General features: G+C 37.3%; 1 protein-coding gene across 3 annotated transcripts in view; it reads left to right on the forward strand.

The window, feature by feature from the left end:
* Trhde (thyrotropin releasing hormone degrading enzyme) overlaps positions 1-13,366 on the forward strand; it is a 354,397-nt gene that overhangs the window by 296,798 nt on the left and 44,233 nt on the right. For all 3 annotated transcript variants that reach the window (XR_005975732.1, XM_041665934.1, XM_041665935.1), the window contains exons 13-14: positions 10,204-10,351; positions 12,325-12,422. Coding sequence is in view for 2 of the 3 variants with exons in the window: in XM_041665934.1 (XP_041521868.1) it covers positions 10,204-10,351; positions 12,325-12,422 (246 nt within the window). In the remaining variant the exon portion in view is untranslated. The remainder of the gene's footprint in view (positions 1-10,203; positions 10,352-12,324; positions 12,423-13,366) is intronic.

Consider the following 13,366-nt stretch of genomic DNA (forward strand, 5'->3'; position numbering starts at 1 on the left):
AAAATGGATGTGCTGGGGTCTGTACAAGGGTTTAGTTGCTGGATGTAAGGAACAAATCAAGGTCAGAATACAGATGTCAGACAAGTGACTGCTGAATTCCAGCTCTCGGTTTCAGTTCTTAAAGCTGTCCACATTTGTGCAGCTCTTCACAGTTTACACTCCCGAATTTCTTGTCCTTGGCTTTCAGATGATTCTGGAAGGTAAAGTTCAAATGCATCAATACTGATACTTCTATAGATGTACTACTGGTGGATTTAATTTTGAGATTTTCTTCTGAGAGTTTTAGGTGGGATTGGCTATCCTTGGTATATCTTCTGAGAGTTTTAGGTGGGATTGGCTATTTTTGGTATCTCTTCTGAGAGTTTTAGGTAAGATTGGCTATGCTTGGTATCTCTTCTGAGAGTTTTTGGTGATACGGACTACCCTTGGTATCTCTCCAAGATCTGAGCCTTCTTAAAGTAGTGTTAAGGATATCATGGTCTTAGGAAAAGAATATCTGGTAAACACTAACACTACATTTATTTAAAATATGACCCCAGGGCATAAGGTAATCTTTCAGAGACTTTTTTCAATGGTAGATTGGATATAAGTATAATGTTTTAGCTTTTAATTACGTAATTCATGTACAGAACTAGTTAGTAAATGAATACACACAGAATGGTGTATCCATGTTGGCCATCACTGATGGTCTGGTGTGTGTGTGTGTGTGTGTGTGTGTGTGTGTTCGTGTATCTGGGGTTACTTTTTCCTTTCTTTGGAACAAGTTGTGATTTGACAAAGATTTAAACTTATACTCATAGATTTACAGAGGATACTTGATATTGGCTATATTTTAGCATCTACCTTTTTAATATGAATTTACATAATATGTCTATTCAAAACATGCAAAGCATTGTACACAGAGCATTCATGGCCTTTTTATTCAGGATTTAAAAGATGCAGTTACCCAAAATACACTACAATAGTGAATTAAACTTATTTTATTGACATAATAAATAGTATTAGAACAAATCTTGGAACCTTCTGAAAAATTATGATGGCAGAAAAAATATAGAATTTAAATATGTAAATTTTCATGTGCACTATAGTATATGTATGTATATATAATACACAGACATGCACACACAAACATATATTAGAAACTTTTGACAATTTTTAGGATGAAGGAGATATGTATAGTTATTTTGAAGTTATTAGGGTTGAGGGATGTTTGCTTTCTTTTCTTATTTTCTCTTATTCACACATTACTCTCAAAGCAGTCATATAGGAAGTTAGCAGAGTCCTTGACGTATGGGCATTTAGGTAAATGATTTGATATCCTTGTGGAAGTAAACCTTCCTTGTGGAATAAATCCTGCTTTATTATTTTATTATTTTATTCCCAAGTGTCTCCTGAGATCATTAGAAAACTTCACAACTGAATACACAGAGCTAAAATATCGCTGTAGGAATTCAATTTTCCCTGGAAATCATAAACTGTCTTGATGAATTTTCTGTATTCAATCAATTTATTTTCTACATTTAAATTTGCTATTAATTTCACTAATTAACCCAGATTTAAATATATAGTATTTTGGATATAAAGGATATTTTATTTTAAAACATACCCACTTGTTGACTAAAGGATGCTTTCTTGGTGTCCCCTCCATTTTTAGAGCTGTTTATACAACTAAACTGTGCGTGGAGTAGATTGAGGAAGCTTTGTTTCTTATACTTTGAAAAGCAAACTTTTGCTTAGCAAATCCCAGAAAGTCAGTGGTTCTGTCTTCACTCCATTCATTTCACTTGCTAAATATAAAATTTCCAAGTATTCAGAGAGTGAGAGGATCAACTAGGGAATCATAATTGGCTTCTTTCTTTTCTGGAAAGATCTTGTGACACATTTGGGTTTGTCCTCCACAGATGCCAGAGTCAGGCTTTCAAAGCGTAAGTCAGAGTATGCCATTTCTCAGCTCAGAAAATTACAGAGCTTTTCATCATACATGAGAAACATTCCAGATCCTGCTGTGTAGTGCAAGTGTAGACACACGCATGACAATGTGCACCCTGGTGGTCCTGGAGTTCTGGAGAGTCTGCCCTAGGCATCTTGCTTCATACCAAAACCCACTGAGCCATAGCAGAAGGCTACTGAAGAAGTAGACACAAGTTCAGGAAGGATGGATTTCACCCTGGCACTATAGGACAGTACTAACAGACATGCAGTAGACCATAGCTGCTCTGTTTTGGACTTTTTGGTATATTCTGGCTCTCAGGTGAAGTACTTACAAAGGCCAGATGAAAAACACCTGAACAACAAGCTGAACTCTTCCCATATTAATTGCAGACCTGGGTCTAGTTCTCCTGGTAGGATAATAAAATACTTACAGATAAAACAACTGAAGGAAAACACTGGGGAGAGAGGCTTCAACAGGATGATGTGATTTTAATGGACACTTAAGAAAGGGAAGTCTTTTCTACTTTTCTGTATTCTCAATTCAACTTCTGCTGAACACAAACATCTTTTTCTGCCAGCCCGTTTTCTCATTTGATGAACCTTCACTTTGAAAGGTCTTTCCATTTAAACGGTATTAACTTGCAATGCTAATAAGACAAAAGGAGAAGAAATTGACTTCTTTCCCCCTTTTATGATTGTCAAGTGAAAGGTGGCAGAATGGAAGCCCGAGCTGTAGAAACTTCTCTGTCATGAATCCTCACATATTTCCTACACATTCAGTGATAAATAGAGTCTGATTACATGTGTTAGTCTTGTCTCAGTGGCAGAAATACCCATCGTAAATGACTTAAGGGGGAAGGATTCACTTTGACTTCTGGTTTCAGAGGTTGTCTCTCCATCATGATAGGGGAGTCATGGTGATAGCATCAGCATCTCAATTGATGGGATAGGAACTGGTGATTGCCTATTTACATGGCTCAGACCAGGAGACAGAAAACAGAGGCTACCTCCAGAAACATGTAGAGAACATTAAAAGGCCCACCATTCGTGCCTCACCACTCCCATTCTGGAAATACTATGGAAAAATGGCATGATCCCTCAAACAGTGCCACCAATTGATAACCAAGAGTTCAAACACGTGCACAAGTTGGGGCAGTTTGGACTGAAGCCCCTAACACGAGCCTGCTCTACCTTGTCTTCTATAACAGCTCATATTCTATGTCACATTTTTATACTGAACCAAACAAGGCAAATGTTAATAAGTGTGGAAGGAAGGGGGAGGAAGGAGTTAAACTTAATTAAAATGGAATATTGAGGGATAGTTTTATGTGGAGGCACCTGACAATGCTTTTATTAAGAGCTCTGACAGTGATTTCCAACTAATGTGTTCAACCAGGTAAGACGGGCACAATGGTATTTTCTTGTAAACTGCCATTTTATATGGTAAATGTGCAAAACTGTAGTGAAGTTGATCAATAACTGCATTATTCTTAAATTGACAGTTTTCCCATAATATCATAGCTGGTAAACAATGGGTTATCAATGTGTAATAGCATATTTTTTTTAAATATAGTCTTCTACAAATTAGTTTTTCCATAAAACAGATGTTTTTTCTTTCTGTGGGGACAAACAGTTCATATCTATTAACCTTTCCACTTAATGGTCAAACACTAGCCCTATTTCTAACAACATTTGACATCCATGGGACCTACTGTACTAAGATGATGGCTGATCACTTATGAAATAATGCTTGGAAATAAAGAAGTCTGGGTGAAGATATAATTCTGGTTGCTATGGTGGAAATGAGAGTGTGCATTTTGCTAAAAAAGGTCTAATTGATTTGTTTTAAATTATTAAATGTTTGCTAAAGAAGAAAGCCGTGGAACATTGTCGGCCGCCTTTTTTGAGTTGCTGACCATGAAGAAAAGGCCTCCCCATGCTTCAGCAAAGCATTTAAGTTTCTGGCATAACCTTGTTTTCAGGAGAGTAGTTTGCAAATCAACAATGGTGGAGGTGTTCGCTTAATGGCTGTCCTCTCATTGCCTATGAAGCTATTTTGTTCTGTTTTGACTTGTGCATTCAAAGCTATTGACTAGATATTAATGAGCTTGCCATCTATTTGTGTCGGTCATAAAAGGGATAGAGATAATACTGTACTCTACTACAATCTCCCCATTTAGTGCAACCATTTAACCTTTGAAAATGTTGAATTTTGAGCAAATTTTGATAATGTGTAAGTTTGAGATTACTTGGCTTTTTTTTTTTGATGACATGATATTATTGGAATAATTTAGGGAGTATTTATCGAGTGCCTGCTTAGTGGCAGTTTTTGCAATAAGATATAGGCTAAAAAGACACATAAAGCACACTTTCATTTCTTAAGGACCTGCACCCAGGAGATGAAAAGAATATGATAAAGCGATGATTATTTATGGTTATTGTAATAGACATTGGTGTAAGTGCTACAGAAGCCCAGAAAGGAGGTTCCTAAGTGAGACCTGGGATCAACTATCTTAACGAGTAAGATTAGGAGGAGGAACAGAAGAACTATTTGCTATGCCGCTTTTCTTCTGAATTCAAGGAAGCTCAACATGTTACTTCCTTTTCCATCTCAGTTACTGAGTACAGTAACTCAGCAAAGCATAGATTTTATAATTATTCTTTCTCCTCAAAAACTGTGCAATTGGCTGAATGAAATACTTCCCCCATGATTTCTGTCCTTTATTCTATGCTCCAAGTGCTATTGGGGATTCTATCTGAGCTATAGGATCTTCCTACAAAGAGCATATATAAGTCATTTAATAATGAATAATAAAGGATAGGAAATCAAAGCCAGTAAATCTTTTCAATTAAGCATTTCAGCCATGCTTTAATATTCTGTGCCTAAAGGACATGAGCAGTGTCTTTTGTTTTTTTCATATATTATTAAATATGTAGTAGGCTATTTCTTGGTTTTAAATGATTTTTCAACTAAGCAGTAAGCGTGTGTGTGTGTGTGTTGTCTGAATATTCTGAGGATATTGCCTTCCAACACCTAGATTCAAAGCATGAATGAATCAATTATTTTTGTAGGAAAATCCACAATGAAAAATACATTTTTTTTTCTTATTAAAGATCCTCATCATTGAAGACCCAAGAGGTAACAATCCCAGGGACTCAGAACAGTTTGTAAAATCAGGTTCTGTATCTTAAATGAAAATAACTAGTTAAGATCAGAGCATTTTAAGATCAGTTAATATAGTCTGGTTTTAATCTCCTTCTTATAAAAATGCTGTCTTGTATGCCTAAAGAAATATTTCATTGCAAGCTCTAGCAAATTGGAAAAGGAGGAGGGAAAGGGGGGAAAGATGTGGGGCCCATGGAGGGTGGGAGAAGCAGCTCTATGGTGCCTGTGGACAAGCTTTGTGGTTAATGTTCCCCATTGCCTTGCCTCTGATTACTCATGTCCACCCTCACCACAGTAGTCGAGGGGCTAGATAGCAGATATGACATTTTCTTAAGACATTAGTGAACACAATTGCTTGTGAAATATTCTGAAAATGTGTGATTCTTCCATGCTGCTAGCAACTTTTGTCCCGATAACGTGATTTAAAAAAAAAAAATTGCATTTCAGCATCAGGACCCTTGCACAGGCTAATGTGATGCTCCACTCACTGGAATCGACGATCTTCCCATATTGATTTTATTATCACTACTAGTAATCACCAGCATCATTACCAGTCCATTACCCAAACACATCTAAACTAGGTAACCAACATTATCTCTTAACTCTCTGTCATTTTGCAATGAAGCTGATCATCCCCTTGGCCAATTAAGGGTAGCTCCATATTTTGGTCTAGCAGACTTAAATGCAAGTATACTGAATTATGTAGGAGGTAATTACTCACATATGTTGGTAGTGAGGCAGAATGAGGGTAATTTGAGCGTAATCTGTTTCATATATCCTCTTTGAAAACTGCATTAGAGAAGGTTAACTGTTTAAAACAATAAATCCGAACATGTTTGTGGATTGAATAAAATGGCAGTTACTTTCTACTGGCGTAATAGGTGGGATAGGCTAGCGTAATAGGTGGGATTTGCCATGCCGTTCTCCAGGTTCCAGGTGGATTATTTTGTATATATAAAATCACATTAACTGGCAGTCACTCACATTCATATTCTGTTGTTAGATCTCAGTCACATGGCTATGCTAACCTTGGGGGAATTAGATTTGTGATGTGTCTAAGGAAGAAACAGAAAGCCCAGGCTTTGGTACATGGTAGCAGTTTCTGCCACAGGCCTCGAAACAGAGCTTGCTCTATTTCTGTATGTAATAATTGCTTTCCTTGCCTTAGTGTTATGTGGGACTTAAACCACCCTAGCCACACTTTTCTTCCTCTGTTGCAGAATGCCAGATGTCTTTTAAATACCTAGATCTGAGTCTTGCTTCTTAGACTTGCATATGTTAGCAATTGAAGAATGAAATATGTGAACGTTTTTGAAAACCTTTTTTTCAAGTTTTCAAACTTACAATTGTTTTGAGAAGTTTAAATTGTAGATATATAGATTAGAATTAAATTCTCACGCCAAAAATGTTTCTTGGTTTAACTTTTTTATAGACAAAAATATGGGAATTCTTTACTTAATTTTTACAGGGAGCATTCATAGTAGAATCAGACGTAAGCCCTTTCTCCCTTGCATGTTTATTTCCATAATGTCATTTGTTATGATTTTATAAGAATCATATTGTTCATAAGACATGTCATGTCTGTGTCATCTGTGCAGGAGGTTGGCTCAGTGTAGCAGTACCAGTCATGAGTTACCCCCTACTGAGTGGGATGTCAGTCCAATTAGGCAAATATTGGTTACCCTCCAAGCTAAAAGTATGTCTATTGCACCGTTGTGGATTTTTTGACAGCTCAGTCATTATTTTAGTTCATGGAATTTACAGCTGGGTGGACCCACTGGCTACCCCTCTCTATTGAAAACTGGTGTACCTAATTCTGATACTGTGAGTTCGAGTCCTTGGTCAGCTCCAGCTTGAATCCTTTAAACCCTATACCAGAAATGGATGTTGTCTTCACCAAAGACCTTACCTTCAAGTTAAGAAAACCAGGACAATAGTAACATCCTGTATTATTTGAGGAGACGCCTATAGTCCTCTGTCTGACAACAAGAGGGGACATTTCTCTTTAAAATGATATTTAATTAATTAATTTATTTTTATAGGAAGTTTTCCCCTGCTCTCTTCTTTTTTAAAAATGGATTTTATTGAGCTCCACATTTTTCTCCACTCCCTTCCCCTCCTCTTCCCTCCCCTTCTTCCCTTTCCCATGGTACCCATGCTCCTAATTTACTTAGGAGAGCTTGTCTTTTTCTACTTCCCATGTAGAATAGATCCATGTATGTCTCTCTCAGGGTCCTCATTATTGTCTAGTTTTTCTGGGATTGTGAATTATAGGTTAGTTTCCTTTGCTTTATATAAAAACCACTTATGAGTGAGTACATATGACATTTGTCTTTCTGGGTCTTAATATGATGTTTTCTAGATCCATCCATTTGCCTGCAAGTTTTAAGATGTCATTTTTTTTCTTCTATGTAATACTACATTGTGTAAATGTACCACATATTCCTTATCCATTCTTCAGTCAATGGGCATATAGGTTGTTTCCAGGTTCTGGCTGTGACAATATTTAATTTAAATCATACAATGCTATTAAAAATAATATTCTTCTTTAATGGTAACAAACTTAGGAAAGCAAAATTTAACTACTATATGAAAGAGAATCCTAGCTAAATAATAAAGTTGCTTATTGATACCATCCCAGGTAAATTGATGTTATTTATATAAGAAAATATAAATGTGAACAGTGTCATTTATATGTGTTCAAAACCATCATTACTAATAGAAAAACTGGAAATTAGGGATAGTTACATGAGGTATGATTGATCGTGTATTGTAGCTACATCAAAATCTTTAGAATGACACACAGTGTTTTACTACCTTTTGAGAAAAATTGAAGTGCAATATTCAGGATTAGTTTTTGTTAGCAACAATATAAACAAAGCAGTACGACAATATTCACCTATATTTACCTATAGCCTAATTTTGGAAAATCTCATTCAGGACTAAATATTATGTAAACATGTATAAATAAAAATGCTAAATTTGTTTCCACCATGACCACTTTCTATTATGCACAAATAAAAAGATTTTTTTACAACAACAACAACAACAAAAATAACAAACAAACAGAAAGCAATCAAATACCGAAACAAAAAATAAGAAACCAGAACAATGAGGGGGCTACAAAGATGGCTCAGGGATAAAAAGCACTGCTTGCTCTTCCACAGGATCTATGTTTAACCTCCAGCATCCAAATGGCAGCTTACACCATCTGTAACTCCAATTCCAGGGGATTCGATCCCCTTTTCTTTCCTCTGTTAGTACAAAGCTCATATGTGGTACACAGGCATACATGGAGAGAAAATACACACACACAGACACAAACGCACAAAGTAGCAACATTAGAACTTTTTAAGAACATTGTGAAATTTAAATAAGAGAATGAATAGGACGTGATTTTTCTTACATTTATTTTATTACATTTTAATATTAAAAGTCTGTATGTATACAGTGTTGTATCCATGTAATCTACAAGAGTTACACTCTCATAATTTACTTAAACACCCCCCACCTTTGAGACCACACATTAAATATTAGTTCCTAACATAAGAACTTGAAAAGACATCAGTATTCAGACCATAATATAATTAAGTTTTTTTTTTAAAGTCTAGTCAAATGAACGGCGCTGCTAATATAGTTGAGACATCTAGGCCAAGATCATCTTCTAATGTACTATAATAGACACTGCTTCGGTTTCTCATTTGTATGTGATCTATGGGAGAGTCAACATACACAAATCTTTTTGGTTCTCCTTTTCCATTGAACACCCTTTAATTATAGATAAAATGCGCTCAGACTACTTCTTAATGTTTCATTTCAGCATGTACTAAATAATTTTTATATTTGGACTGGTAAGATGGCACATTGAGTAAAGAGTTTGGAATAAAACTGACAGACCTGAGTTCAGATCCCCAGCCTCTCCCTTTTCAACTGGAAAGCGTGATTCTGCAGCACGTGTTTATTATCCCATAACACAACTCTGAGAGGAAAGGAGGCAGAGACATGCTTGCTGCAAACTTGTGCGCCACCTGGCCTGGCCTTTGCAGAGATGAGCAAGACAGACCTGGTTGCAAACAAAGGAGGTGAGGACAGAGGCTTGAAGATGTCCCCTGGCCCCCACATATACATTGTGGCATACAGATACTTGTAGTAACATGCCACATTCCAATGTGTACAAACACAGTGTACTTCCTGCTTTTGTGTGTCAACTTGACACAAGCTGGAGTCATCAGAGGAAGGAGCCTCAGCTGAGGAAAAGCCTCCATGAGATGCAGTTGTAAGGCATTTTTTTTTTTTTTATTTAGTGATCAATGGAGGAGCACCCAGTCCATGGTGGGGGTGGGTGGTGTCATTCCTGAGCTGGTAGTTCTGTGTTCTATAAGAAGTGGGCCGAGCAAACCCTGGGAAGCAAGCCAGTAAGCAATACCCCTCCCAAACATGCATCAGCTCCTGCCTTCGGGTTCCTGCCCTGTTTGAGTTCCTGTCCTGGCTTCCTTCAGTGATGAACAGCAATGTTGATGTGTAAGCCAAATAAACCCTTTCTTCCCCACCTTGCTTTTTGATCATGGTAGTTCATTGCAGCAATAGAAACCCCCACTAAGACACACACACATACACAATGCATCCAATCAAAAATGTTCATATTGTTATATAGCACACACATTTAAAACATGAATTGATGCTTATTTAGTCATCCTTTAGATAACCATGTGAGCTAAAAGTCATTACACAGAACTACAAAAACCACAAGACAGTGTTCAATTACTTCCAATTACTTGTTATTCCTGGAGTTTCTGTCAAAGAAATACCTATTGGCTCAGTTCAAACTTCGTGATTCTCTCCTTTACAAAAACACTTTCTGATGTGTTTGTATACTTGTAAAATTTTAACTCTCTGCCTCTGTATATGTTAGGTGGCTCTGGCATCCTTACGAGCGCTGTTTTTAAAAGTGGGTAATTTTATTTTCACATCACCGCGTGTCCTTTCTTCAGAATGTGATGAATCTCGCTTTCTGTCTTTTATTTGCATAAATAAAATCTTTATTTTTGCATCATTGTGCAGCTCTTCTGCATCTAATTAACATTAAGTTTCTTTTGACTGTGCAGGGCAGGCTATTTGCCTCAGAATATCCCCCTGGAGATTATCAGATACCTGTCTGAGGAAAAGGATTTTCTTCCTTGGCATGCTGCCAGCCGAGCTCTTTATCCTCTGGATAAATTACTGGACCGCATGGAGAACTACAATGTCTTCAACGTAAAAATTATATAATTTCTTCTTTCTAGTTTTCGGAAGATAAACTATTTTTTCATTAAGCCCTCTTTGCAACCGAGTCTGAATTATTTCATTTCCTCCTGCAAGTTTAGGCTGTTATTTTTGTCCTGATTTCCTATGCAATACTGATGGCAGTTATTTGGGAAAAAAAAGAAATTTAACACAAGGTACCTTTTATTCTGGCCTAAAAGTGTCAATTAAGCTTAAGTGCTTGAGAATTTAAGGAAGAACGTACATGGCAAATCCATAAAGTTCAAACTTACTTCCTGAGAGTTAAAAGCCTCTGTGTTCGCCAAGGACTTAACCTGAGTAGAGGAATCCCAGAAAACTTAACAGAATATAGATAGTTTCCGTAAAGAATCTTAGTCATTATTTTTATCCAGAAGGGCATGGTGAATCCAATGCACCTCCTTAATTAAAAAGGATAAGAGCAACATCGAGGCCAAAGCCCATATATAATTGGGTCCAAGGGGATGCGGGGCAGCAAACAACAGATAATCCAGGCAGACGTGGAGGCATGACACTCATTCCAAAATGGTACCTGAACAGATTTCTTAAGATCAAATCCCAGGAAACCAAAATTGTACGGCCAACAGCACCTAATCGGATTCCATGATCATTTTGAATAATACCAGGATTAAGTACAGCTAATGATATTTTGATTCCTCCATTTCTTGTCTTGGTTGCTTGCGTGCACGGTACGGTTTTCTTCAGCTATTTTAAGAACCTGCACTATGTTTTTATGAAATCATTCTGTGCCTTATGACATAATGACTCTGCAAATTAACATACACAATGGAAGTTATTCAAGGATGGATTGTCGGTGGTTTGATGTTTTTAGAGCGTCTAGGTTGTCTGATGTTATCACGGTTGTCTCCTTTTTCCTTACCCCAAGGCTTCCTGAAAGTGACTGTCAATTTACTTTTTTAAAATGAGAATAATCATGGCTTGCCTAGCCATTGTTGTTAGTTTTGCATAAGCCCTTAGCAACAGACAAGCAAGAAAATTTGTCATTTGAGTTAGGGGATAATGTTTGTCTGCTAGAGAAAGTCTTATATTTCCCTTTCTCCCTAACAAAGAGATGCTGAACTATAAAACTCCTAAAAAGGCAAAATACATTCTTGTGTATGTTTATACTTTTGAATAGTATATCACGTTAGATTCCTCTTACTGTGAAAGTTAAGAGACGTCCTTGTTGTTGTAATTTTAGCACTTTCATTCCTTAGACAAATATCTAAGATTACGTTAAAGTGGGGAAGCTTATCTTACAGCAGTATTGATATTTAAATGCATCGTTAGCTGAATACATATTTGAATTTGTGATACTATATCACAGTGAGGAAGTGTTATGCACATCTTCTCTCCCATGATAGTAGCCTATTGGTTGGGCCAGTATAACATCTTTTCATTGACTATACTCTATTGATGCAAAATGCCCAAATATTAGATATTTCAGTTGAAGAGAATGGCTCAGGAGGAGAAAATGCTTGCTGCTCTTCCAGAGGACCCCCGTTCAATCACCAGCTTTTGTGTTTGGCAGCTCAATATCAACTATAACTCCAGCTACAGCAGATCAGTTACCCTTTTCTGGCCCATCCAGGTGCCTGTACACATCTGATCACACAGGCATACACACCTATACACAGATGAAAGTAGAACCTTAAAAAGTGCATTAGGTCTTATTAATGTGTAGCTGCATATGGTTACATATATGTATGCATGAATTTCACCCTGAACCATCCCAATATCCTTTACTGTATTAAAATTTGTCATGTGAAATATTTAGCACTGCAAATTATTCAATTGGAAGGAATGAGTATAGTCTTCTATGTCTTTAACAGGAAACTGAATAAACTCATAAGAGAATGCTATTGTGGGTTACCCAGATTTAATTTTCAAGTCACCAAATTTGGGATGATGAAACTAATATTATCTTCTTTTCTCTCTCCATGTAGGAATATGTTTTAAAACAAGTTGCAACAACGTATATCAAGCTTGGATGGCCAAAAAATAACTTCAATGGATCTCTTGTTCAAGCATCCTACCAGCATGAGTACTGTTTTATTCTCTTGTTCTCTTTCCCCAGAGCTGTGCAAACATGCCCTTCTAGTAACACTCAGCCCACAGCAGCATGGGGCTGCCTTTCTCTCTTTCCGCATTCTGCATTTCCCTTTCCTTGGAGGACAGCAGCTGAGCAACAGAGATTTTGCTGCCTGATCTTGAGAACAAAGCAGTTCATGACTGTGTTTTAATTTAAGATCTGGCTGTGTTGTGATCTTGGGATCAGAACCCATGCCCTTGACTAAAGGACTATCTCCAGGAAAGACTTAAGTCTGCATAACTCCCGTTCAGTCTAATTTATTTTCTTTACTCAGCAATGTAGGATTTCTGTATCTAAACCTATTTTGTGTTATATTTTACTTATCTACCATCTTATTTACGTTTCCCAGTGCTTTAACAAAATTCCTGATAAAGAAAATGAAGTTTATTTTCACATATTTTGATCATGTTTTCTCCTCCCCCAATTCCTCCCTGATTCTCCCCCACTTCACTACCCACCCAACTTCTGTAGTAATAAGGGCGGCGGGGCTGCGTCCCCAGCACCCCGGCTGCCTGGCTAGCTTATGCCCAAAAAACAACACACAAACTGTATTCATTTAATCACTGCTTGGCCCATTTCTATCTAGCCTCTTCTAGGCTAATTCTCACATATTAATTTAGACCATTTCTAATCATCTGTGTAGCACCCCTAGGTGTGCTTACCGGGAAGATTCTAGCCTATATCCATCCTGGGTCGGAGCTTCATCGCGTGCGTCTGCCTGGGAGCTGGGAGCATGGCATCTCTCTGAGGCGTCTGCTCCCGAGAGGAGAGCTGTGGAGTCTTAGCTCACTTCCTCTTCCTCCCAGCATTCTGTTCTGTTTACTCCTTCCACCTATTTTCTAACCAATGAGGGCCAAGCAGTCTCTTTTTATTTAACCAATGACCTTCCTCCATCA

The sequence above is a fragment of the Microtus oregoni genome, unplaced genomic scaffold (assembly GCF_018167655.1).
Source record: "Microtus oregoni isolate MIOR12 unplaced genomic scaffold, Mior012 000001F_ref0000356, whole genome shotgun sequence".
Taxonomy (NCBI): Eukaryota; Metazoa; Chordata; class Mammalia; order Rodentia; family Cricetidae; genus Microtus; species Microtus oregoni.